We start from the raw sequence: 26,325 nt of genomic DNA on the forward strand, positions 1-26,325 counted from the left end.
AGTGCCATTTAGGTAGACATTAATGATGACTTTAGAGGAGTCGAAGGAAGCCATGAGAACTTCCCAGCAAGTGCCACCATTAATGGGAGAGGAGGAGATGGGACAGAGCGCAGAGATCATATGAGGAGTCCATAGATCTGGTAAAGCAACGACGAAGAGTATGTCGGTGAGGGTCTGTCTGAAGGAAGCATTGGAGTAGGTGTCGGTGATAGGAAGACCAGGGTTAGAGGCCAAGATATCCTTTTTGAACTCTGATTGCCAGAGAAAGGGTAACAAATTATAGCATAGATGTTCAAAAGAATGAAATGGAGGGGGGAGAACGTCACAGTAAGTGATTAATACTAGTGGGAAAGTAATGGATTCGATGAACCATGTAATGTGTATGGGGCCCTCTAGGTGAAGTCTGAAACATTATTATTAAATAATGATTACCCATGCTGAGAGTGCTGGGAAGTCTTGGTTCTATTAAAGACAAAGGAGGCGAGCATTATGCTTTTCTATCTTTATTACTGCCTTCACAGCAATTTCAAATCCACACATTTTAACTTTCTTAACTTCAACACATTTTTCGTTCTTTCCTGGAAACTTAACACAAAAAAGGGGGGTTGCAGTTTTACTTTATCTTAAAATGTCTCTTTAAGAAACTACAAATCCCCACAGGTCTCTGCTTCCTTGTAGTTCTTCTCTGCTCTCTGCTTCCCAATCAGGCTCTGACCATGTCTATAAGGAGCAGTCACTGAAAGTGCAACTCCTCTTTCTTTTGTGGTGAATGTCCTTATAACTGGAAACGGTAACAGTCAATGTCAATTAACCAACAACTGGGACGCTCCGCTCTGGCGTCCTGCCGGGGTAAACGCCCCTTGCAAACTTTCACTTGTGAACTTCTTGCCCCTCATCGCTCAAGATGCTTTCTGCTTATCTCCTGAAACCAAATGGAGATAAGTTCATGAGCGTGGGTTCTACATATACATCATGTCAAAATAGTATTGCATCATCAATTACTGTATCCCTGGGCGGGGATATAATGCTTGCCTCCTTTGTCTTTAGTAGATTCAAGGCTTCCCAGCGCTCTCAGCATGGGTAATCTTCATTCTATGTCGAGACTGGGCAAGAGCATTATGCTTGTTCAAAGCTATCTATCACTCTACTTGCTATCTGAGCGAGGGGCTTAAAATGAAAGGTTTTGAATGTGGATTCATTTGACCAATCAGCAGCTTTCATATCTTGTAGCGGAACCCCTGCAGAGAATGCTTTAGAAGGCATCGCGCCTCTTGCTGAATGAGCCCCAAATTGTGACAAATCGACACCTGCCCAGTGCATTACTTCTCTAACCCATCTGGCAATAGTGGCCGTTGCTACTGCATGGAAAGCCTTCCTACTTGCAATCAAAAGCTGTGTGACCCCTCTAGGCCTAATCTGCGTTGTGGCCACATCGTAATCTTTAAAACATTGCACAACGCACAATTTACTGTTATTCGGAAAGTATGGGTATGATATAATGGTAGAATCTGACTTAGTCCTGTTAAGCTACATTAAAGGCCACCCTTTCCGGGTAAAAGCTCTTTCTGTCCACCTCTAGGGCCTTCACATCGGATACCCTCCTGCAAGCTATGAGACATGGAGCATGGCTAACTTCCCTGAAAGTTGGGATCATGAGAGAGCTCTATTATCAGGCCAGGATAGGAACAGCTGAAAAAACGACTTGTACATCCCACAGGACTGAATATCTAGGGTCCGGAGGATTGCACAACTTCATCCCTTTCAAGAGGCGTAGAATAGTTTGAGGTTCTCGCACTGGTTTACCTTCTACCTTATCGTGCCCTGCTGAGGTAGCGGACCTGTAAACCCCTATGGTCCTGTAGGCTCCTCCTTCTGCAAATCTTTCCGCTAAAAAGTTCAATACATGCACTATAGGGGCCGAAATGGGATCCATACTGAATCTTGCACAATATGCGCCCCAGCGTTTCCACGCGGCACCATAGCGCCTCATGGTGGAAGGCGGCCAAGAGTCTCTAATACAGTCTGTAGCGAGCCGTGAAATGCCTGGTAACTACCATCTTTGCCCAAAACCCTGCAAGCCATCAGGTGCAGGGTCCTCCCCACCGCCCCCCGTCACCCATGGGTGAAGTTGACCAGTCAGACCCCGAAGAATGTCGTTCCTGTGGGGAATCAGTCTCAGGGAAATCCATAGAAAGTTCCATCACTACTGGAAACCATGGCTGAGACTTCCATATCGGAACTACTAGTACTAATTCGCCTGTTCCCTGCAGATTTTTGCAAGTACTCTTGTCAACATGATTAACGTGGGAAAGGCGGAGCGGAAAGGCGTAGTGGACCGCTCCCGTCCACTGCTGTAGAAATGCGTCCGTCCCGGCTGCTGCTGGGTCTAGCCTGCAGCTGAAAAACATGGCAATCTGTGCGTTGATCCTGGATGCGAACAGATCGATGTCTAGGGGACCCCAGATCTCCTGAAATCGCTGGAAGATGTCTGGGTGGAGCCTCCAATCGCTGGAGTCTACCAAATATTTCAAAATCCAATCCACTATCATATTCTGCGTGTCTGGTAAGTATTCCGCTGATACTGATATCTGTTGACTCAGACAGTGATGCCAAAAATCTTTCGCTAGTTCGGCAAGCATCCTGAAGGATGTCCCTCCTAGTTTGTGGATATACAGCACCGCGGAAATATTGTCCATCTTGAGAAGCACGTAGTACTTGGCTCTACTTTTGGTAAAGGCCTCTACTGCAAAAGTACCTGCTAAGTGTTCTAAGCAGTTTGTGGAGATGCAGCTCCTCTTCGAACCATTTTCCTCCTGTCTGTAATGAACCGCATTGCGCTCCCCAGCCTGCTCTGCTGGCGTCTGATTCTATTATCAGGTCTGGAATGTCCCTGAAAATAGCTGTTGTTCCAGGCCTCCATGTTCCGCAGCCACCAGTTCAGTTCTGTAATGGCTTTCTGATCTAAAGTCACCAACTGATGATAGCCTAGACCCCCTCTGAGATGCCTTATTTTCAACCTCTGAAGAGCTCTGTAGTGTAGAGGGCCCAGATAAATGGCCTGTATGGAGGCTGCTCGAAGACCTATCCTCGAGCTAGACTGCGTAGCAAAATCACATTCTTCGCTACTATTGTTTTCAACTCTCTTTATGGTCTTTATCTTTTGCATTGGAAGCTCTAAGGCTGCCTTCTTGGTAACTACTACTAAGCCTAGGAATTCTATCCTTTGCGCTGGTCGCAGGTCGGACTTCTCTTTGGACATGACGTCGGACTTCTCTTTGTACACGACGAAGTCAAGAAAAGGCACTAGGTGGCATACCCATGCGGCCTGTTCCTGCAGACTGTCAGTGCTCTGTCCCAGAATGAGGATATTGTCTAGATAAAGGATGATTCTGATCCCTCTCTCTCTCTCCAATGGCAGCCGCCACTGGGCGCATAATCCTGGTAAGTTCCCACGGCACGGATTCCAGCCCGAAGGAGACATGTGAACTTCCAGAGCTCTGCTCCCCAGCGGAACCATAGATACTTGCGGTGCTCCACTGTTATTGGAATGGTAAGGTATGCGTCTTTGAGATCTAATCGGATGAGCTATTCCCCTGTGTATCCCTTCCATTTTGAAATAGCGATACACCCCCCATTCGTTCAAGCTATTCAGGTTTATCACCGGCCTGATCTTTTCTTCCCTGTGCACCAAAAACATATTGCTGAGGAAACCTCTGTCTTCCTATCTTTCTCTCTCTATAGCTCCTTTGTCTGCTAAGCTGCGCAATTCGCTGTAAAGTAGCTGTTGCTCTTTTAGGGCCGCAAACATCGCTGTTGACTCTCGCGCCTGTGAGAGGTTGCCTACAAATTGTAGCCGCATGCCTGAGACTGCAACACCCATGCATTGCTGGACAGCTCTCGCCACGCATGCAAGAAACGGCGCGTCCTGCCACCACTTTCGGGGATGCTGGTTGTAGGGTACTCGCCGCCAGGTGTGTTCGGCTGCCTGTAGGCGCCTCTACCTCTGCGGTTCCTGGGGAAGCGGGCTCTGGCCGGGAAGAAGCTGTCTTGCTGGCGATTTTCCCAGTATTGGGCTCTGGGTCCTTGAGGTCTTCTATGTTGTCCGATACGACTGGACGCCCAACCTCTGCCATCCGGTCCCCGCAAAAACCCATCCAGGGAAAATTCTGCGAATGGAGATCAGTGCTTTCTCCAGAGTGGAGTAGGTCCCCACAAATTGAGAAATCCCCTTTGCGAATGTGTTGCCAAACAGACCCTTTGCGCCCTCGCCTGCCTCATATGTGGCCAAATCACTGAGTTTGTTATCAATCTTAAGAAGTACTCCTCTTCGCCTTTCCGCTGAAAGGGCGCAGTTTGCGTTGCCCAGTAGGCCAACTGCACGTTGGGGCCAGTTACCTTGGGCGACTACGTCTCCTGGCGTACCTGTATCAGTTGTTTTCTCCGCCAGGTCCATGATTTTTGGAAGTGGGCCTCCCAAGTCAAGCACCTTGTCTTGGCATCCTCGCCACCCTGTTTCAACCCCTTTTCAAATGTCTTTCGATGCTTTTGTGACAAATGTCACAATTTTTGGGTCTAATTCTGGGGTATCTGTTACCTTCCCCGGCAATACTGGTCTAGGGCATTGAGCCCTCGTCTTCGCTCGGACTTCCCTGTCCAGCGGTGTTCGCATGTGTTGTGCCATGTATTGTGCTACTCTGGGCGATGGCTCCCATTCTGAGGACCTCAGATGCTTTATAGCCTCTGGATCAAACATATCTAAAACTCTTTTCTCCTTCCTGAGGTTGGTTTGCTATTTTTGGCTGAGGCATTTCTACCTCCTTCCAGCTTTCGCCTGGCGAGTAGCCGGCATCCTCCTCCTCTCCCCCCCCCCCTCATTATACTTCCCTGGGGCCGGGGGTCGAGAGCCCAGCACTGCCGCCCTCATCAAAAAGGCTTTCTTCAGCCCGCTTACCGGGTCGGCTGGCTCTTGGGGTGTCAGGTCCACTCCCTCCTTGTTGCTCGGGGGCATCAAAGAGGGTGTCCTCTTCAGAGCTTTCTTACAGCGTTGCTCAACCCCTGCTTCGGGGTGTCCTGCTGAAGTTGCCTCTCCTGGGCTCAGTGACCTCTTGTGTCTGGATTTCTTCTTTTCTGCCCTTTGCTTATTTAGCAGGGCCTCCAGGTGATCAAGTCTGAGCTAGGGGCATCATGCTCTCCACCACTGCCTGAGACAAAGTCTCCCAAAACTCTTTTAAAGCTAAGGGAGAGATCCTCTTCTACCTCAGGCTGTTCTCCCCACTCTTCCGAGCTCCACTCTGGCGAGGTGCTCTGGGACACTCTGGGCTCCTTATACTGTGCCATTATTCAAGTATGAGCTTCCACGAGCTGCTGGTGGGAACTCAGCTGATCAATGCCCAAAGAGTGTCTTACTCGCGTAATGAGCGCTTAAAATGACTTTTTCTCTTTCTTTGTTAATCTGCTGTTGTACAGTGCACTGGGAAGTTTGTTGGGGGAGCATTGTATGCTGGGATCGTATTCCCTGCTTTTCGGCGCCCGTGGGGTCCTAAAGCAAGCTGGCGCCATGAGGTAAAGCGTATGTCTTACCTATAATGGTGGAGGTAGGGCCGGCTGCCTAGCGCGGGCGCGATCGCTTGCAGCTCCAGCCCTGACCTCTGAGGAGAGATGAACGTAAGAAAGTGAATGCACGAGAAAACGGGTGACCGCTCCCAATACTCTGGTAAGTAAAACTAGAAATGAAACACTGTCGCGTGTCCGTTCTGACAAAATACTATGCACATGCAACTTCTAAATACAGTGAATATAAGCGCTTGTAGAATGCGCAAACCTAATATTCTACTTAATCCTAATATTAGTTCCACGTGCATAACAAGATTAATACATGAGGTACTTATCTCAGAAAGCAGCAACAAAGAAAGAGGAGTTGCGCTTTCAGGGACTGCTCCTTATAGACATGGGCAGAGCCTGATTGGGCAGCAGAGAGCAGAGCAGAACTACAAGGAAGCAGAGACCTATGGGGATTTGTAGTTTCTTAGAGACATTTTAAGATGGTAAAACTGCAACCCCCCCCCTTTTTTGTGTTAAGCTTCCAGGAAAGAACAAAAAAAGTGTTGTTCAAGTTTTAAGAAAGTTAAAATGTGTGTATTTGAAATTGCTGTGAAGGCAGTAATAAAGGAAGAAAAGCATAATGCTCGACTTCTGTCTCGACATAGAGGCGGATCTGGTGACAGTATAAATAAAGCAAAGAACTCAAGTGCGGTGGGCCCGGTTGGCTTTTCCAACTTGGTGTTGAAGGCTGTTCCGCAAATGTGGGCTTACATTTTACATCGACTCTTCCAGCAGATCTGTGTAACTTGATGTATCCCTAGAACATGGAAGGTATCGCTCTTCATTCCAGTTTTTAAGAAAGGACTCAGGTGCCATCTAACTATAGATTGTTAGCAATACTTGACGTTGGCTCGAAGCTTTTTGCTGACCTATTACTAAAGTTGATGTCAGTTTGAGTCGAAAAGGGCTTGCTAAATCATCAACAAATGGGATTTAGGAAGGGGTGTTCTACTAGTCATTCGATCTGGACCCTCCTGTCCCTAATCTGACACCAGTGTTATCCTGGGATGTCATTATTTGTTTTGTTGATTATTCATCTGCCTTTGACAGCGTGTTAAGAGCTAAACTTTGGGCCATGGTAGTATCCTGGCACATCCACCCATCACTACTTTATTTTATTAGGGGGCTCTATAGTAACTGAGGTCTTAGTCAGACTATCCCAGGAGGGAGAATTATCTTTGCCTTTCTCTACCAAGCGAGGTTTAAAGCAGGGATGCTTGCTGGCCCCTTGCTTTTTAACCTATATATTTCCCAATTGCTGCAGAGCCGGTCCAGATTTTTCTGCCATTGTACGGTGGCGAATCCCTTCCTTGCCGATCCTACGCGAATGATGTCATCTTGGACCAAACCCAGATAGGCCTCCCAACGTTCTCTCATTGCTCTCCATAGCTTTTTGAGCGCTTTGGGCCTTAGTCCGAACATTTCTAAGACCAAAGGGGGGCACACACTAGTGCCCCTTTTTAACTGGTGGGTGGGTGGGCAGGGCTAAGCTGCAGCGAATCCTAGAATACCAATATTTGGTCATTTCCATCAGGGAAAACCTGTCCTTTTCCCCATTTGGCCTATGATATAACCCAACCGAACCGATAGACGCTCAAGGGGGTAGATGCAAAAATTATAGTATACAAGACTTCATTTATTTCTGCGTTGTTGTATATGCTCTAAAGGTCTCTTCGCCCCCCCCCCACCACCATCCTCACCCTATCCTGAGAGTGGGGGCGTTTTTAGGCAAACTCGAGGGGAAGATCCTATGATCATTGCGCAACCTACTGCCCTGTGTCCTGGTGGAGGCAATTAGGTTTGAACTTTGCTTTCCTTCATTAACATCTTATTGGGCACTGGCAGCTTGTACTTTTTGTGCACATTTTTGCGATCTTTCAGGAAAGGACTCCCTCTTGGGCCATTTGGCCCAACATTCTGTGAGATACTCGAGGAGTATTTGGTACAGCAATTTGGACATCACAGTGAGGTCTTATCTATGGGAGATTGGGGTGTCCCCACTTCCCGAATCCTGGCTCAATTTTAATCTGGCAACGAGAAAGAGTCCTTTAACACAGATTGGGCATTGACTCATCTAGTTACTCTACAGAAATGTTTCAAATATTCCCAGCAAGCATTTGTACTCGGCTCCCCAAGTCATATCACAGCACTCACTAGATTTATGCTTGCACTGCAGATGCAGACCCTTCCGGTTCTGGAAATTACTCTGGCCTGGCTGGGTATCCCCCACAGAGACGGTATATCCAGACTTTGCAATAAACATGTTGAATCTCCCCTACATGTATTGACACAATGTGAGGTGTTTGATAGTTCCTATGAGAGAGCATATAGTACATTTTGTTTGACTTCATCTAATCAACTGTGGAGCAATATTTTCGGAGCCGAGTCTTTGGTTACAACGGCAGCGGGATATTAGGTTTTGAAATTAGCTGCTAGCAAATTAACTGCATTACCAGAGAAATGTTAATGGAATTTAAACTGATCTCCTGTTCCCCAGTTTCAAGATTTGGTATCCCCTATTTTAATGAGATTTTATGGGCCTATTCAAAAAGGTACTTTTAATGTTTGGTTTTTAATCATAGATTTTGTATATTGATTTTCTTATTGTGTATTAGTGTAAAAGGCTACAATGTAACCAAATGCACTTTAATAAAATAAAAAAATAAAATAATTTAAAAAATGGTTATGATTTAGTTGACCAATGTTCTCAGTTTAATGCATGAGAAAGTGTACACTGAATAAGAAGGGTTGATGCACAAGTGATGTACCCTGTTACAATGTTGAAATGAGCCCTGTGTAATTACCAAATATTAGTTTATGTATTGCTGAAAACTATTGGCTGTATGCACACCAAGAGCATTGTGAGATGAAATAGTTTTAACCCACTATGCACACTTGAAGAATAATGTAGCTGTGGACCATTCATAACTTAAGTCATGTAACCATTGCAGAGTTTGTAGGCGCTCTGCAGATCCGCACAGCAATGGGTGGTTTATGTGGTGATCATGTGCACTGTGACCGTATGTTCTGTGGATACTGTGGAAATTAAATGCAAGTTCTCAGCCAGGCCAACCAGCCCCATGTAACTTTACTGCATTACACTCTCAGGCTGAAGATTACGGTATGAAAAAATGATGAGTACAATTTATGTGCAGATGGTGACCATTACAGATCACATTCTGGCTTTGAAGATTATTATTATATTTTTTTGTAGTATGTTGCTGAGGTGGCACCTAATTCTAAAGTGTACACTCTGTCCAAATTGAGTCTTATAACATGTATTTAAATACTGGTTTGGGTGTGCGGGTTCTGTTAATTGTTTACTGTTCAACTTTTGATTAACCAGCCATTCTATTTTTAGTCTTTCACAGTTAAAAACGGAATTCCTCCCACTCCTGAGTGTGACATTTGTCTCCGAGAACAGCGTGGTGGCAGCTGTAAGTCTTTTAATTTTATTCCCATTTTTCCATCCAACGCCTCAGTCTTCCCTTGCGTGATCATGGTGGCAGCTGTAACTTTCTTTGTGTCTGTCCCACATTTTGGTTTTGAGGGACTATCGGAAGTCTTCAGACACTTCCAGAAACTGTTGTACAGCTTTGAAATCTGGGATCCAATAGTCGTGTGTCTATGGATCCACCCTGTTCAAATCTACCCTGCATCCGTTGGTGTAATTTATTGTTTCAACTGACGGGTGGATGAAACACACAAAGTCCCAGTTATGACTATTTCATACCAGGGGCCGTTTACCCCAAATTCCTTGTGTGCAACTTTGCTGTTAACGAACCTGTACTCTCTCTAGTGCTTGCTTGTGGTTCCCTGTTGTAGGCCTACCCATGTGGAAGGCAGGGCTGGTTAATTTGTTTTAACCAGCCTTTTAGCTTACTCCTGTTAGTTATCCCACAGCTTTGGCAATTGGTGTGAAACCATTTATCCTCAGCGTAAGTTTTGGGAAAGATTTTACTTTTTGCATCTTTTCCTCCATAGATTCCTATGGGACCCCCAGTCCTTTTGCTTATTTTTTAATGCTGTCCTGACTTTTGGAGTGCATTAAAGCCTTATTTAATTCCTTTGCTTATTTTGCTCATGGGGAAACTGATTAGTCCTTAAGACTGTCGGTACTGAGAGACTGTGTATCTTTGAATTTTATAGTTTTACAATTGCATGTATCACCTTACAGTGAAGTGCAGTTAGGATACTTTGTATCCATGTAACCTTTTACTTGGCTTTTTGGTTACTTTGGCGATGGACATGAGACAAGGTGGTGGCAGCTGTGATTATTAGTTTTTTTTCTCGTGTACTTTTGCATTTACAGCGAATGGGTACTAAAGGTGGCTAGCACCCTTAAATGGCTGTGCCATGAAATTTTCACTTGTTGTTTGGCCATCTTGTCCTGCCTTCTCAGATGAGGTCATATTTGGTAACCTGTTTCCCAGTGAAAGCTGCTGCTTTTGCAGGCAGGTGGGCTTTGTGTGTGAGCCAGAGGATGGGATTGGCACCGTCTGGCCCCTTTCCACATCCTCTGGCTCCTGAAAGTCTGTTGCTGGATGGATGTGATGACTAGTGGTTGTCCAGGATTGGACAACTCTGGGGGTTTGATTGTTGACGATCCTTATCATTGGTGGGCTTGGGCTAGCTCCCTGCCTGAATTATGGATCAAAGAAGGGCTCCTGCAGCTATTTGGCAGATCATTGGAACCAAAACTTCAACAAAGACTATCAGCCTGCTGATGACCGGAGGATGCCCCCCTGCAGCTGACCAGCATCAACTCCAGTGATTGGCCTGGGAAGCCCTGCTTTTCTGCCTGATCTTAAGAAGAGCCTCAGTGCTTCAACCCCTGAACCGGTGGGAACAACCAGTCTTGACCCCTGCTCGAGGATTCATGCCTTTGGAAGTGTCTCTGGACCAACTGGCAGACTGACAAGCTCTCTCCTGGGCTATCTCGCTGCAGCTGTCGTCGTTCAGAGTAGAGCCTTGTAACTTTGCATATCTTCAGCGTATGACACATGCTCATACATTTTCAGCCATCTCACTTCAAGGGAAGCTGTGCTGCTTCTGTGTTCACTGCTGGATGATTGCCTGTCACCGCAGGACCATGGTAATCTTTTTTGGAACACCCCTTCAATCCTGTGAGATGTCCTGAGGGCGTCTGTGCTGCAGAAGTCTCATCTTTCATCATTTTGGGTCGTTGACTGGAACCAATTGCTGTGCGCTGCGAGCGGCCGAAATACATTTCTGATCCCAAAAGTGACTGCTGCACCTGCAAACTCTGCACCTTCCAGATTGTGTCCTATTTGAACTTTAGTAAATGCTTTTCTAACTTTGAAAGCTTTCTGAATAGCCATACCTGAAGAAGCTATCCTTTTGGAACTTTTAACATTGGAGCACAAGGCCCCACACTGTCTTGGGGTTGTACTTATGATTGAAGAAAGCTGTCCTTGTTTTGGTTCCGCCTATTTTTCCTTGCATCTGCCTATTCACCTGTATTGATACATATGCAATTCTATTATCCTAATGGTGAACGTAGATATGTCTTCATATGGTTTTGTAGACTTACCTGTGATTTGTATATGCTTAGTTTGTAACTAAAGACCTAATAACTGTATTTGTATATACTTGCTGTCTAACCTGAATTATTGGTGTTGCTCTGTGTGGACCCGTTGTAGCCCTAAACAACTCGCACATTTCCTGAGACTAAGCCTTGACCTGCTCAGCTACCTTACCTTGATTGGGTGGTTTTTGCAAACCTCTGTCTTCCCTGTTTACCACAGATGGGGTGGCCTACCAAAATCGTCCCACCCAGACTGATTTTGGAAATCCGTCTTAATGATGAAAGATATGCAAGTCCCTATTTACGCTGAATTTTCTGGTCAAATATGAATGCACACCACGCTTTAATAGTCGCATAGTTAAAACATGAATGCTACTGTAATGGTGTAATGAAGTTCGCGACGTTGGATATGTTACTAGGTGTTAAATAGGATTTGTAGGATTTTAAGGCTCACAAACATAAACTTTTTCATTCCAAAATCTATCCTAGGTACAAAGGTACAGCAGCGTTCAAGGCAAGTAACCAAGTTTAGATTACCTAAGGGGTACTTTATAATTTTACTCAGTTCTCCGTTGGGGCCAATGAGCTTGATGCAGCATGAATACTGGTGTTGGTGCAGTGCTTATGTTGTGCAAGTAAGGTGCCCGGGTCGGGACAGAGATGCTACCTATCCTAGTCATCCAAGGGGAATCCGGAGAAGAGGTGTAGATTTTGGTTCCACCGCTAAGGCAGGTCAGGTGGCTACAGGAGTGAATTTTGCACCCATAGAAATAAATGGGGATGCAGGAGGCTTTAAAACTGTTAGTACCTAGCCTCCTCTAAATCTGGTCAAGAAAAACTGCAGGTAAGTCTGCGCCATTGGGGGGGGGGGGCACCTTACTCCATTAATTCGATCATTGAAGGGTCGTGGGTACATAGTCTTCTTCTTCAATTGACATTTGACTGCTAGGTCCAGTCATTCGGCAGTTCCAGTCTATTGGCAATCTTTCAGATAGAGACTGCCTAGACTTTGCTAAACCCACAGGTAGGAAGGAGACTGCAACAACTCGCTCACTGTTGGAGGACCTGCAGAAAAGGACTCTGCATTGGGGCAGCAAAGAACAGTGAACTTGGGCTCCGCGAAGGCTCCCTTCTTGGACAAAGAGTAGCACTAGTAGAGTGATGAGGTTCCAGTCCCACAACGTTGATACTGGCAGTTTTCACACCAGGGTTGGATAATGTCTGCAAATGAGTGTTGTCATTCCAGAGCATGCAATCCAGGTACAAATTCCTCAGCGATTCTTCCTACATCCTGAGGAGGACTGCAAAGCAGAACTGGAGACTAGTTGGGCCCACTTGTCTAAGTGAGGAAGACACCAGATTGAAGAGTAGAGCTTAACCTTGTTGGTGGCTGTCTTGGCCAGTGGTGGCTCCAGCAGCAGATTTCGGGCATTCTTTTGTTGTCTTTTTTGGATTCTTGGCTCAAGTGGTCTGCTTTCAAGTGGCTCCAGAACCCAGATGCCATCCTAATAAGTGACTCCAGTCCACCAATAGGACCTGTACCATTGAAGGGGGTTGGTGTCTTAATTCTGAACAGCCAGCTACCTCTGCTACAGCTCAGCAACCAGGATTTTAGCCTGTGGAATGTTTATTTGAGGGTGGGCGGCTGTGTCTGCATTTCCATCACCATACCCATTTCCAGCTAATTTACACACAAGGTGTTTTCCAGATTTTTGCAAGAGTGCATGCCCATCTATGGCTTTTTTACGGACCCTATCTGGGAGTAAGAAGGCCAACAAAGGCAGGCCTAATAACGCAAGGATTACCAATTCTGGACAACCATTGTGGTAAAATGGTTACCTCTCATTATGTGACTGCATTGTAGTGCATAGAGACCAGACTAAAAAGAGGTACCCCTTCAACAAGCCTTTCACTGCTAAGTGTAAGTACTCTTTCATCCCGTCCCCTTTCCTACATACTCTTTGGATGTCCCTTGGACAGGGGGCAGGCCTGACCATGTTGGTGGGCAGCATGTTAGAACTTTGCTTAGCGCAAGCATGCCCCACAAGGTTCCTCCTCTGCCTGGTATACCATGTGCAACAGTTTACAGGAGGCACAGTCCTACTCGCCATCCTTGTGGTGAGGGTAATCTCCACTCAGGCTCCAGTCCACTGAAAAAAACGGAGGCCCTGCAGGAACCATCTATCTGCTTCGTGCAGGCAAGCACACAGACCCAGGAGGCAGAGAAAAGAGGAAGGGGCCAGTGACAAATAAAACACCAACCACAGCAGTGTCTTCATGTGAGGGTCGCCAAAATAGGGAAGCCTCAGGAAGAGGCATGTTTTGGCATCGTTTGGTAAAGCCCCAGATGACGTGGCCAAGAAAGCAACCATAAAATCTCCCAAGCGCAGGTGTGTCTGTGTCACAAGTCACAATCAAATACCTTTGAACCCAAAGTACTGTGAATGGTGCCCTCTCTGGAACCATACCTTGGGCATCAGCCTTTGCAAGTGGGATCCGCCCACATGCCCTTTGGGGTTTCTACTACTCAGCCCCTTCTGCACCAACTATACTTCACCACTGGGGTAGGTCACAGGACCCTTTTAGGTGAAGCAGCGGAGTCTTTACTGACTAGATTTAAAAATGTTCTCCAGGAGCCAGGCATGCGGAGACTCTTTAAAGAGCTCATGGTGGAAATAATTTGTGTAAAACATCATGGAGACTAGAGGGTATATTCTAGACCACCTAAAACAGTCACTCTTATTTCAAACCATCTAACAATACTTTATAGTGTTCCTGCCCAGGTCGTCCCTACGGTGTCAATGACCAGCTCACAGCAGCCCGCACATTGCTCGCCCTCAACCACAGTCTGTCTCCACAGTGACTTTTCCAACACAATCAGCAGTGAAACACAAGCCGACTGTGTCCAGTGACACAGGTGCCACTTGCATCTACACCAGACCATGAGGATGAAGAACAAGAGGAACCGTCCTCAACCGTTAGGATGTTACAGGACAGTGTCTGGGACACAGTGCACTGTTTCCAACTGCCAATACCTGAAACCCCATGGGTGGAATCTGGTGTGCTATCAGAGATGAGTAAACAATCCGAGAAGGTGGGCATACCCATGCAACAAGATATTATTGAAGAAGCGAGAAAAGTATGGGGAAAAGCCACATAATTTGATACATTTAAACAAAAGTGGACTCCCATTACAAATAGGAACCATCAGAAGTACTGTTTATCGAGCAACCCAACGGCGTGCTCATCTGTAGGATCTGCAGCCCTGGCCCAAGGAAAGGCTCCCAGTGGAGCTTCTCCAGCCACAGTGACTCGTTCCAGCAGGGAGGAAAGGGTGCTGCCCGAAGGCATTTCTGGAAGGACTGTGAGATATAAATGTAGCTGCGCGCGATGTTGGAGATGGCAGCAGCTCCTGTCATGATCTCTGCTTCCAAAAGGTCAGGGTTTTCCCAACTCCCTTGGAAGCAGATCCATAACCCAGGTTCCGAGTGCCAACCAGTCCCAATTGGGACCTTTTGGACCCAGTCCTGGCGCCAGTGGCACCAGGCTCATAAATATGCCCAGTCCCAGCGCTGGAAGAGCCGGGCTCATAATGCTTGGGTGGACTTACCTTCAGCAGACCATGCTGCTTACTTGCCTGCCAGTTGAGCCTCTGATCCTCTTCTGTTTGGAACTACTTTTCCTGTTGGGTGGGGCTGGAGCCACTCCCTAGATTCAGAACACTGGAACTCTTCTGGAAGGCAGGAACTCTTTTCTTACCAGGAACTCTTTTCTTATTTAGGCGTGGCTGTGGAAGGAGACACCTAAGCACTACAGGAGGCTATTTAAACCACACCCGGTGGATGAATCTTGCTTTGCGTTATTCTGCAACCTCTGCAGCAGAACGCTCATCGTGTCTTCTGCATCCGGTCCTGGGCCTAAGGAAAAAGGCTTACCATCCTGAATCCAGTCTTCAGCAACACCTATAAAGACAAGAAAGAACAGGTTAGCATTCCGGCATCTGAAAGGCAAAGGCTTACCATCCTGAATCCAGTCTTCAGCAACACCTATAAAGACAAGAAAGAACAGGTTAGCATTCCGGCATCTGAAAGGCAAGTTTACCAACTCTTCGCACGCTCCGGAGGCCTTCGGCGCTGCATCCCGCATCTGAAAGACAAAACAAGGTGCGTTTAAAGACATTGGGGAACTTTAATACTCACGTGCCATTACTCCTTTCCACATCTAATCCAGTGGGTATTCCGGCACCCTGCAGCCGCTCCGAACTCGTACCTGCAAAATAAAAAGACAGTTAGAGTGCATAGTGAAGCAGGCAACAAGCGCTTACTTACGTGCTTCCAGGCGCTTCTATTCATCACACGGGCTCCATCTTCAACTCACTTCAGCCCGTCATCCGCCATCGCCGGAACCCTGCAAAACAAGAGACATCATTACTAAAGACTTTAAAGACATTTGAATGACTCGAAACTTACCGTTCGTGCAGTAAACGATGGACAGCAGTCCTCTGAAGTCAAGAGGCCTGCGCTACCTATCCAGTGAAGAAACTGGTTACAGCACCCTGCCCCGAGGCAGATGGAGAGCTCGGCATTCACTTACCTAAGGTGAGAGCGTTAACCTTTGGGGGTCTACAGGAGAGGAGAAGAGGAAAGAGATAGGGACACCCCAATAACCCCAGTTCATTAACCCCATATTTTCTATCTGCAGACATCTTACTCTACACGTCAGGCATACAGTGCACAGAGGTCCAGCCCAAAGAGCCAACCGGGTGCTACACATCACCTTTGAAGATACGGTAGTCGCCCAGTCAAGACCGGTGCCTCTGCGAGAATCAGGTGAGCGTTACAGCTCCTGCAGCTACGGGCACTAGAGGAATCTACCTTGACGTCTACCCTCTGATGGGAGCTAGGCTGAAAAGCACGGAATTGCTGCCTGAGGTTCAGGAGAAAGTCCAGGCATTGCCCTTTGGGTCTGGGGATGCTTGTGGTCTCGTGCAGAGGGGATGCGACTTAACCGTTCAGGCTGGACTGCCCCATTTGGGGGTGGGACCAAGCCAGATTTGCATATGGTCTTTCCTCTTTCTGTAATTGCTTGGCAGGTGAAGAACAATGGTATGGAGGTTTGCCCAGAGCAATTGCCAGAGGTTTAAGTTTAATTCTAAACCTTCCAGCCATCACCTCTTTATTTTGCATTAACTGTTTTCATCCATCGACTGACAACTGGCAAAGAAAAGGCAGTGCTCTGACGGCGAAAAGCGTCTTGGCAATATCCCGAAAAGTTGCAATGTACCACTAGCTGTGTCTTTAGAGGTTTCCTCGCCCATAACCAGGGCAGAGGTTGAAGAGGTCTGGTATCTGGTCAACCACCTTTAGCCCCCCTGAAAAAAAATCTAGTAAGATTTTTCCTGGCCTCGCGCAGCACCGGCACAGTCGGACAAACCAAATGTTTGACATGCGGGTGACCCAGCAGCATTTAACACCTGTAGGTGGAAGAACAGCCCTCTGTTTACCATCTTTGAGGGCAATCCTAACATCAGCTCCATGGACCCTATTGGTGGTAAGTTTTGGCTATAGCATAAATCTGCACCCCACGCCCCTTACGTAACAATTTGAAGAAACTGAATGCTGTAGAACTGGTCCAGCTAGAGAATCAGTTGCAGGGCTACTTTTCACACACTATTGTTTCCCAAAGGAGGACAAGGCAGGTTGGAGAACCATACTTGATCTATCGAAGTAAAACTTACTTAGAACGGATTGTGTCCTCCGACGTATTCCACATCTATGCCAGTTGTGTCCCACAGCTGTCATAGATGTGGAATAAGTCGGAGGAACATCCCATCGAAAGAATGTTACCAGTTTGGTAAGTAACTTGTTCATCCCTATGGAGAGGTTCAACATGGTCACTACGGGTCGGATCCTGACTGCTCTGCTAGAAAGGGGACTGGCTAGGCACCCTAGATCTCCCAAATGCCTATATGCACATGCCAATTTGGGCACTGCACTGAATATTTCTTCACTTCACAATTCAAGGGATTCACTACTGGTGCAAGAATTTTCTGTTTGGCTTAAACTCTGCACCATGAATCTTAATAAAAGTGTTGGATGTTTGTCGCATCTCGGTCTACAAGGGGTACATATTTACCCATATTTAGACAACTGGCTAATTCGGGCTGCAATGCTTTCACAGGTGATGGGTTCCGCCTTGCTGGTAATTCAGCAGTCTTTTGCACTGGGCTGGACTCTAAATCTAGAAAAAACACTTCTAACTCCAAAACCAAGATTACAATTAATTGGAGTAGTGTGGCATGTTAGGGAGTTTTGCAAAGGTAGGACTTCAGAAGACTCACGCTTTGGACACAGGGCTCCAACTAACTCTTCGTATAGGGCTGAACCATGCACGTTTTGTTGATAGCAATGGCTGAGCAGCCAAGCTTATTTTAGGGGGCGAGAGGCCTGTAGAAAGGAGTATACACAAAGGCCAAAGAAACACTGACTGACACACTGAAAGTTTTATATAAAAATGTTTTATTTTAAATATACAGTAAGGTAATGGTGATTCTTCAGAAAGGGAAGAATTATAACATACAATTGGTAACCTAGAAAAACCAATGCAATATTCGCAGTAAATCACTTTTGTAATCCTTGTAGAATGGCAGTAAGCAATTTATAGGCAAACTTTTGTAATAACTTTACGAGTATCTGTTTCTGGTAAGAATGGATGAAACGACCAACATAAAGCTGGTAAATACTTGCATTAATTTCACAGAGGCCTCAGGCTTTAGTAGTCCATCCCTATCTAGTTATGAGTGTCTCAGGGTCAGAATGGAGGGCCAAACCTGCGTTTCCTGTTGCCACCCAGACCCTGGGACCCTCGGAAGAGCAAGGATGCCCTGCATTTGAACGAGCCTGCAGCCCCTGAAAAGATGGCTGCTGCTGGCATACCGATTTCCTCTTCACCCGCATTGTATCCAGATGAGCCTGCCGATTGGCTCCTACATGAAACAAAAGGATTGGCCCCTCCGAGCCGGATGACGGAGCCGGCCGTCTTCGAAGTCTGTACTGTAAGGCCTCAAGTACTCTCAGCAGCTCGCCACAATTGCCAAGATCTGCCCCGCTCAATGCCTTACCTGTCATGGCCCTTCACCTTTAAAGGTAAGCGTGAAGTACCGTTTTGCATGGCTGGCTCCTTTATTGCTATGTTAAGTGATTTAGCGTGGCTAGGCTGCCCCTGCCTTTCCCCCACCCCCTGCCCGACTCGTTCCTCCCCTGAGCCGCTGCCTTTGAGACTGCCACCAACCTGCTTTTTCCCAACCAATTCACATCCCTTGCAAGACCAACTCCTCCTATCTCAGCGCACAATCTCTACGCTCCCATAGATACAATGAGTAGGGCTCCAGTCCTTGCGGTGGTCATACATGTGTCTGAGAGTAGCATTCCTCAAATAGCATGCGCATAGCCCCCAGCCCCTCGCCAAGACTGCGACTACCGCTACGGTTTTCCCGACAAACATGGTCACCCAGCTACAATTTACTGCATACCATGACCGTCACCTGGCTAGTCACCACCGATGTGCACAACCAACGGACCCAGTCAGGGCTGCATCCATCAGCAGATCTAACCAGCATCAACCCAAAACCCAACGAGAGTTCCCACAAGTCCCCACTTACCCACTCACACTTCTCAAGCTCTCACATGCGCAACTCCACTTGCTACTAACCTGCAAAAGCTGCTCCTGCTCTCCACCCCTGCAACGACAACTTTTAGGAACTATAGACTGGGTATGAGACTCCTGAGAACTAGTCTACAATACCAGCCTGCCCCCACCATTACAAGATGCCACCATCTTAGAGCTAGAACTCATACCATAGTCCCTCAATCTCGATCCAGCACCAAGCTCGCACTGGGCAGCAGGAACTTGCGAGACACTCAACCTAAGGGCACACATACCTTACATCAGCACCAGTCACTATTTTACCAACAAAGTGAATCACTTTCAAATTATCCGGCAAAGACCCCTGATTTCCCTACATTATCAGTGAGCACTAACACGCTTGCTCCAGAAAGCAGGACTCATATAGAAGGCAGAAAACCACCCCACCCTCAACTACATTAGACAGATACTTTCCCTCCGCAATTACCCCCAACCCTGTCCGCTTATGTGGAGCCCTCATTAATGGCAGATCCCTCCCTGCACATGCATTAGATATAAATGACTTGATCACCTTCATTCAATTAGACTTATTAGTAATCTCAGAAACTTGGCTCCCCCAAGCCTCATGCCCAGCACTGTCCCTAGCCCTCCTGCAGGGAGTCAATATACTTGGGTGTGACAGAACTGAACCCAGAGGTGGGTGCGTGGCACTCATTTACGGAGAATCATTACAAATTAGACCAATCAATAGCTCTATGGATTCCAATAGTGAAGTCCTGTCAGCTAAACTCGCCTCCCCTCCCCCCGTCCCCCCACCCCCCCACGGACTCGGTTACACTTCACATCGTGTACAGGCATCCAGGGCTCTCCATGACCTTCGAGGAAGAAATCTTGCACTTGATCTCAGACATCATCAAACCTTCCTCCAGGGTTATACTCCTTGGAGACCTTAATCTTGGATTCCTCGACCCATTGGACACAGCTGCAGTAGTGGGTTCCCTCACAGACCTTGGCTTCACACAGAGTCACAGATCCAACCCACATCAAAGGAAAACCCTGGACTGGGTTACGGACCTAAACAGTCAAGTCACTGTCACCTTAAATACCCCCTATCCTTGGTCAGACTATCACATTCTGTGTTTCACATTCTGCTAACAAAAGCCATATCCATCTGACACCCTGAACCTACACTCTCGCCCGCAGCTCCAGGAATATTACTTCCATTTCCTCACTTCTCTCACCCCTGGACCAGGAACACCTTAGTTCAGTGGACCCAATGATTCTCACTGACCTTTATTCCAGTACTCTAGCTACAGCAGTGAACTTGGTAGCCCTGCCCTGCCCTCCCCAAGAAAGGCCAAACCTTTAACTCATTAACTCATGGTTCACCGTGACCTTTCGGCCCTGTATGCCAAAAAAAGACGAGCAGAAAACACTTGGAAGAAAGACCCTACTCCCCTCACCAAAACTACCTTCATCACCTTAGCCAAGGAATACAAACCCCATCCAAGCACCATCTCCAAGGACGAGGCGTGGTGTGTCGGCATTCGAAATTCTATGCGTGCAAAAATAATCTCTTTGCAGCATAACATTGATCAAACTATTAACCCCACTAGCTTGCCGATCAACTCAATAACAACTCGCTCCACCCCAGCATTTAACTTCAAATAAATATCTGAATGAGAAGTAGCTAATATTCTCAAATTGAGAGATGCAAATGTGACATTTGCCCAGCATCAATTATCGAAGAGTGCGCTGAAACAGTAATCCTGTTCGTAACCACCTTCTCATCCAGTCAGGTCCCAACTAGTCTAAAGGAATTGTGGGTATGCCCTCTGCTTAAAAAAACTTCACTGGACCCTATGGCACCCAACAACTACAGACGCATCGGGCTCATTTCACGAAGACTCCATTACAATCAACCGTATCAACTCCTCCGTACAGACCTGTGGCCTCGAACCATCTATGCCTGAATGACAATAAAACACATTTTACTAGTTGGGTCACCGACCATGCTCAAACTCTGTGCCAAATTCTCCTCCTTCACCATAGATGGAATCCAGATCCCTGTCTTCTTCTCAGTAAACATGCTAGGTGTCCACTTGGATGCCACTCTCGCTGACCAAACAAGTGAAAGCAATTGCCTCCTCTTCGGCATACACAACAAAACGTATCAATGCAGCCAGACACTTCCTCACCCAGACAGGCTGCCTAACTATCGCCAGAGCCATCATTGGAGCAAGATTGGACTATTGCAATGTCCTCTTTGCAGGAACCTCCAAACAGAACCTGGCCGAATTACAGGGAATTCAAAACAATGCCCTACGAGCGGCCCTGAACGGCTCCAAAAGGGAGATCAGGGACATCAGCTGCCAGAAAAAAAGTCCATTGTTTCCCCATTCGCAAAAAGATCATCTTCAAAACTCTCCCCATCACGCACAAGTGCCTCTCAAACACAGCCCATGCAATACCTTTCCCGGAAAATTGAGAGATCCAAATCCACTAGACCACTAAGAGCAACCCATGCATACTGTCTCAACCTGCCAATGGTTAAAAGACCAAGAGGAGGAACCAGTTTACCTAAAGTAGCCGCAACCCAGTGGATCGCTTTGACCTAAGAGCAGAAACCTCCTACTGCCCCTTTGGCAGGGCCCAAAAGACTTGGCTCTTTGTTTAGTTGGCCTCCCGTTACCTACATCTTATCGGAACAATAATGAACCAGCTTTGCCACAACTCCTTTCTCTGATTTTGTTCATTGATATGTCTGTAGGTGTCCTAGCCACCTGCTCCTGATGTCACACCCCTTTTTGTTTTTTTGTCAGGATGAATGTAACCAGTTATAAACGGCGCCCGATGCCCTCGGGCTTCGGTGCTTTACAAATGCAAATAAATAAAAAATAAACCAGCAAGGCACAAGCTGTAGAAAGTAAATGGTTCTCTTCAGTAGCAGCTAAGAAACACTCTTTGTTGGGGAAAAGGTTCAGGAACCTCGGAAGGCTCCCTGAAGGTGCGCACAGGCTTTGGGCCTCAGCGAAACTGAATGGACGAACTCCCAAACACACAAATCAGTACTCAAGCCACACTGGAGCAGCAAAGCAACTCTAGGTAGGTACTACCAAGAGTCTCCTAGAACCTTAAACGTGAAGGGGAGTATGCAGCAGGTTGCCCCCGCGATTCAGCAGCAGACCCGGTCACTGGATTCTTGTTCAGGCAGATGAAATAAAGGACAGTGGAATGGATCTCACTGCAGCAGTAGAGTGAAGAGGCTCCATGCAAACGATTCTTCGTGGTTCTGTGATTTTGGTGCCCTTTTCAAAGCACCGGTGAAGAACAGTTACGCCTGATCGTTTCACTTACTCGGTCCAGCTCTCTGGTGAGGGTACTTCAAGGAGTGGAATCTTGCCTATTGAGGTCCGGAAGGAGTCAACTAAAGTTTCAGGATGATTCGGTCTGCGGAGGGCAATGCATTGTACAATGTCCACAGGTACCAGGGTATAGGTGGTTTTCAGCCGGTGAAAGTCGCAGCTTGTCATGGGATGGCTCGAAAAGCAGGTCGTCTTGAGACGGATTGGTCCCACCAGTCTAAGGGAGAACGCTGTCCTTTTGGGGCTCTCCTGATGCTTGGAATGAGGGGTCGGACAGCAGCAGTTACTCAGTTCGTATGGAAGTGGATGCGGGCATCTCTTCTTCCTCGTCGGTTGTTCAGTTCCATTGGTCAGCTTGCCTTCAGCCTCAGGATTCATGCCTTTTATGCAGGAAACCAGCCAATCCGCATACCTGTCTCATTCAAACTCTGGGTGGTGGCTGTCATTTCAGTGCAGCCAGCTACCCAGTTGGAACTGGTTCCAAGCAGACATAGAAGACAAAGACCAGCAAAGTTCCGGAGTTCTCCCTTGGTTCCTGTCTTCAAACAAACTGGTACCTTTTGCAGGCTTCACAAAGGGATCCCGCCGAAGACCAAAGTCAAGCAAGGACCTCCCACCTCCTGCACGGCTGAAGGACCAAGAAAGGATGAGCCATCTTGAACTGGCGAAAAAAGAACTTTCACCATTTTGTGCATTACCACAGCTGTGAGTACAGACTGAGTAAAATTTGCACAAGTAGGTGGGATAAAACCACTGCCACCATCCATTCGGATTAGCTTCTTACTGTAACTAAAAAGTTACAGGCGCAATGAGAAAGGGGATACAGTGCAGCCCCTCAGTACTCCACATAAGGTGGAGTGTGCTGACTTTGCAATAGAAAGTTAGGAAGGATACAAATATCCCCTGGCCCTTGGGAACATGTGTCCCCATAAGGCAAATAACAGAAAATAATATGGGAAGCCCAAAGAGCTCCCAGCAACAGAGTACTGTAAGCTGCAAAAGCCAGGCGGATGCCACAAAACTTGAAGGAAAACATTACTCCAAAAAAAGGTATAAAAAGAAATACAAAAGTACCCCAAAGATGGGGATAAAAGAATGAATGAATGAGTGGGGGAAAAAAGGTTCCCACTCACTCGGGAGAATTGATAAAAAATTCAGTATTCCAGCAAAAAGTATGGGGGACTCGCAGGTGAAGGGGATTTCACATAATAATGGAAAATGTACCTAACATAGCGCTGCTCAAGTAAGGGTGTTTCGAATGGATTGTGTCCTCCAACGCATTCCACATCCTTGACATGTAATGTCCACAGCTGTGCACTTCCGCAAACTTTTTCGGCAGAGGGCGTCCTGCGTCGATGGCGTCGGGTCTATGTCCCTCGAAGGCCTCCGTCGAGGGCGACGTCACAGAATGTTATAAATAGGACGCACAGCGCCCGTAGCCTCAGTTCTGTTTTTTCCGCGAACGTGCTAACTTTGTGAGACTCGGCACGCCTCATGTGTTTTCTACGTAGAAGATGTCTTTCTCGTCGACCCCTCCGATTCTGCGGTCTGGCTTTAAGACCTGCCGGGGCTGCAAGTCGAAGATGTCGCTCACCGACCCCCCACCGCATTTGTTTGGTGCCTGGGCGAGTCGCACGACACTGACTGCTGCTCAAAATGCCCGCCGCTGACTGCCAAGACCTTGCGGAAGGGGACGCTCCAGGTTAGGGGCTCGAAGCCTGTTAAGTCCCGTGCTTCCTAGTCAAAGGGGGTTTCTACCGACGACTCGAGGGGCGACTCTCCTCGTCGGAAGGAATGCTGGGGATCTCGGTCCCAGAGTGGTTTCCGCCACTCGTCTTCCTCATCCCGGCACTCGAGGAAACGCTGTCACCGGTCACCTTTCCTGTCCTCCTTGGAAGATGGTGCCTCGAGGAAGGTTACGTGCCACTACGAAGTCCTCAACTCCGGAGGAATGGGTGGCGTTTAAGAAATCCATGATGGCGATTTTTCAATCGCAGGACACAGGTCCGGTCGTGCCTTCTGACAAAGCCGGCCAGGATCGCTCTCGTTCCGTGGCTCGCACGCCTTCGGGCTCAGGTTCGCAACGCGACGCACATCGGGAGCCGTCGAGGTCCCGTACAGACAAGGAAGTGAAAGGTCGCAAGAGACGTCTCTAGGTCTTGGTCCTCGTCCCCAGCGAGAACGCAACTATCTATGGAGGGCTCGAAGCCCGCGTCGACTCAATGCTTTGCCATCATACCAGCCCACGGCGCCGTCAGCACCTGTGTCGACGTCGAAGCCTTCGGTGCTCCCGGCGTCGAGGTTGTCGACGCTCTCGACGTCCAAGCCTTTGCTTTCGGTGCCTGTGGGAATTTTTTTCTCAGAGTTTGCCTTTGGAGTTCCTGGACATCGTGGATCCTCCGAGGAAGGCTACATAGAAGTCTGTGCGGCCAGTTGTGGCCTCCAGGCCCTCTTCTGTCACCAGACCTGGGTTTCACCTCCCTCTGGCTGACATTTACAAAGAGGAGGAGAGGTCTGAGTTTGAAGACCCTGGTGAACTGGATGAGGCTCCACAATTTTCTGGTGACAGTCAGTTGGAGGAGTTGACAGTCCCTCCGTGATACCAGTGGGTTGGACACTTCCCTGGAAGTGGGCTTTGCAGAGTCTTCGAACAGAAGGCTCATGTCACGGGTCTCGAAGTATCAGGGCTGGTCCAGTCCCCCTGAAGACTTTGTGCAGGACGATCTGATGGACATTTTATATCAGGGTCCGTCCTCTGACCCGGTTTTGCCTTTTCATCCTTCCTTGCAGAAGAGGGTGGCAGCTGCTTGGCAGTCTCCGGATTCTCTTCCGGCTGTTTATAAGTCCTTGACCAAGAAATACCGCCCTTCCATTAGCACCCCCAGCTATTTATCTTCCACCCCCCCCCCCCCAAACTCCTGAGAGTTTGGTGGTTCAGGCGGCTACGGCCACTTCGAGGCAGGCGGTGTACCCTTCCGGATAGGGGCGACAAGCACTTAGACAGTTGGGCACAGTAGGTGTTTTCTGCTGGGAGCATGGCCTTAAAATCGGCCAACTCCCTGTGTGCCTTGGCAAAGTTTACACACACTCTGTGGAATTGTGTATCTTTTGTGGCCGACTGTATTCCCGAGCGGGAAGAAAGGGATGGTTTCGTTGCTATCATGCAGGACTGCAAGGATGCCATGTGTGAGCCCCTTCAGTCGGGTTTGGATACGGCTGACCGTGTGAGCCGGTCCATGACTGCGAGCCCCGTTATACGCAGATTTGCATGGTTGCGGAAGTCGGGGTTTGCTCCGGATGTGCAAAGCAGTCTCCGAACATGCCCTTTGATGGCGCACATTTATTTGGCAGCAAGGCTGACGAGAGCCTTGACAGGTTGCAGACCTCAAAAGCTGCATCAATCTTTAAGCCCTGCGGTGCGTCAGCCTCTGCTTTTTCGTCCTAGGGGACAGCAGTGGAGGGGTGGTTCCTTTAGTTTCTACTCTTTAGGTAGAATGAGAGGGGCCGCCAGTCAAAGGGGCCAGCAAAAAAGTACCCGTGGTGGTCGGGGAAATTGTGGTGCTAAAGCCACTCAGGCAGTTGCCCGTTTGCCTTCAGGCACTGCTGCAGCCACTTCTAAACAGTCCTGAGGCCATGTCCCATGGTTCGCCGGTTGGGGGCAGGCTGTCTCAGCATCTCAAAGAATGGCGTGCCATTACTTCAGATGCGTGGGTTCCGGATACCATAGCCCACAGCTACTGCTTTCTCTTCCTTCAGCAGCCTCACAACAATTCACCGGGGAAACTCTCATTGAAGCTTCCGGATCTGCTCCTTGCGCAGGAAATCTTGTCCCTGCTGGAGAAAGGTGCTATAGAACTGGTGTCTGTAGCAGAGAGGAACAAGGGATGGTATTCCCCTTATTTTTTGATCCCAAAGAAAGACGGGGTGGGGGGGTTTGAGACCCACCATGAACTTGTGTTGGTTGAACAAACTTCTCCGGAAGGACAAGTTCAAGACGGTCACTCTTTCTCGAGTCCTCCAGGCACTTCAACTTCAGAATTGGTTGGTGTCTCTGGACCTCAAGGATGCTTACTTCCATGTGACAATCCATCCCGCGCACAGGAAGTACCTGAGGTTTGCGACTGGCGACTCGCACTTTCAGTTTCGGGTCCTGCCGTTTGGATTGAC

General features: G+C 47.8%; 1 protein-coding gene across 1 annotated transcript in view; it reads left to right on the top strand.

The window, feature by feature from the left end:
• ARPC1A (actin related protein 2/3 complex subunit 1A) overlaps positions 1-26,325 on the top strand; it is a 318,664-nt gene that overhangs the window by 224,924 nt on the left and 67,415 nt on the right. Inside the window, exon 7 of the mRNA XM_069645561.1 lies at positions 8,963-9,038. Coding sequence (XP_069501662.1) covers positions 8,963-9,038 — 76 coding nt within the window. The remainder of the gene's footprint in view (positions 1-8,962; positions 9,039-26,325) is intronic.

The sequence above is a fragment of the Ambystoma mexicanum genome, chromosome 2p (genome assembly GCF_040938575.1).
Source record: "Ambystoma mexicanum isolate Mex_15411 chromosome 2p, UKY_AmexF1_1, whole genome shotgun sequence".
Taxonomy (NCBI): Eukaryota; Metazoa; Chordata; class Amphibia; order Caudata; family Ambystomatidae; genus Ambystoma; species Ambystoma mexicanum.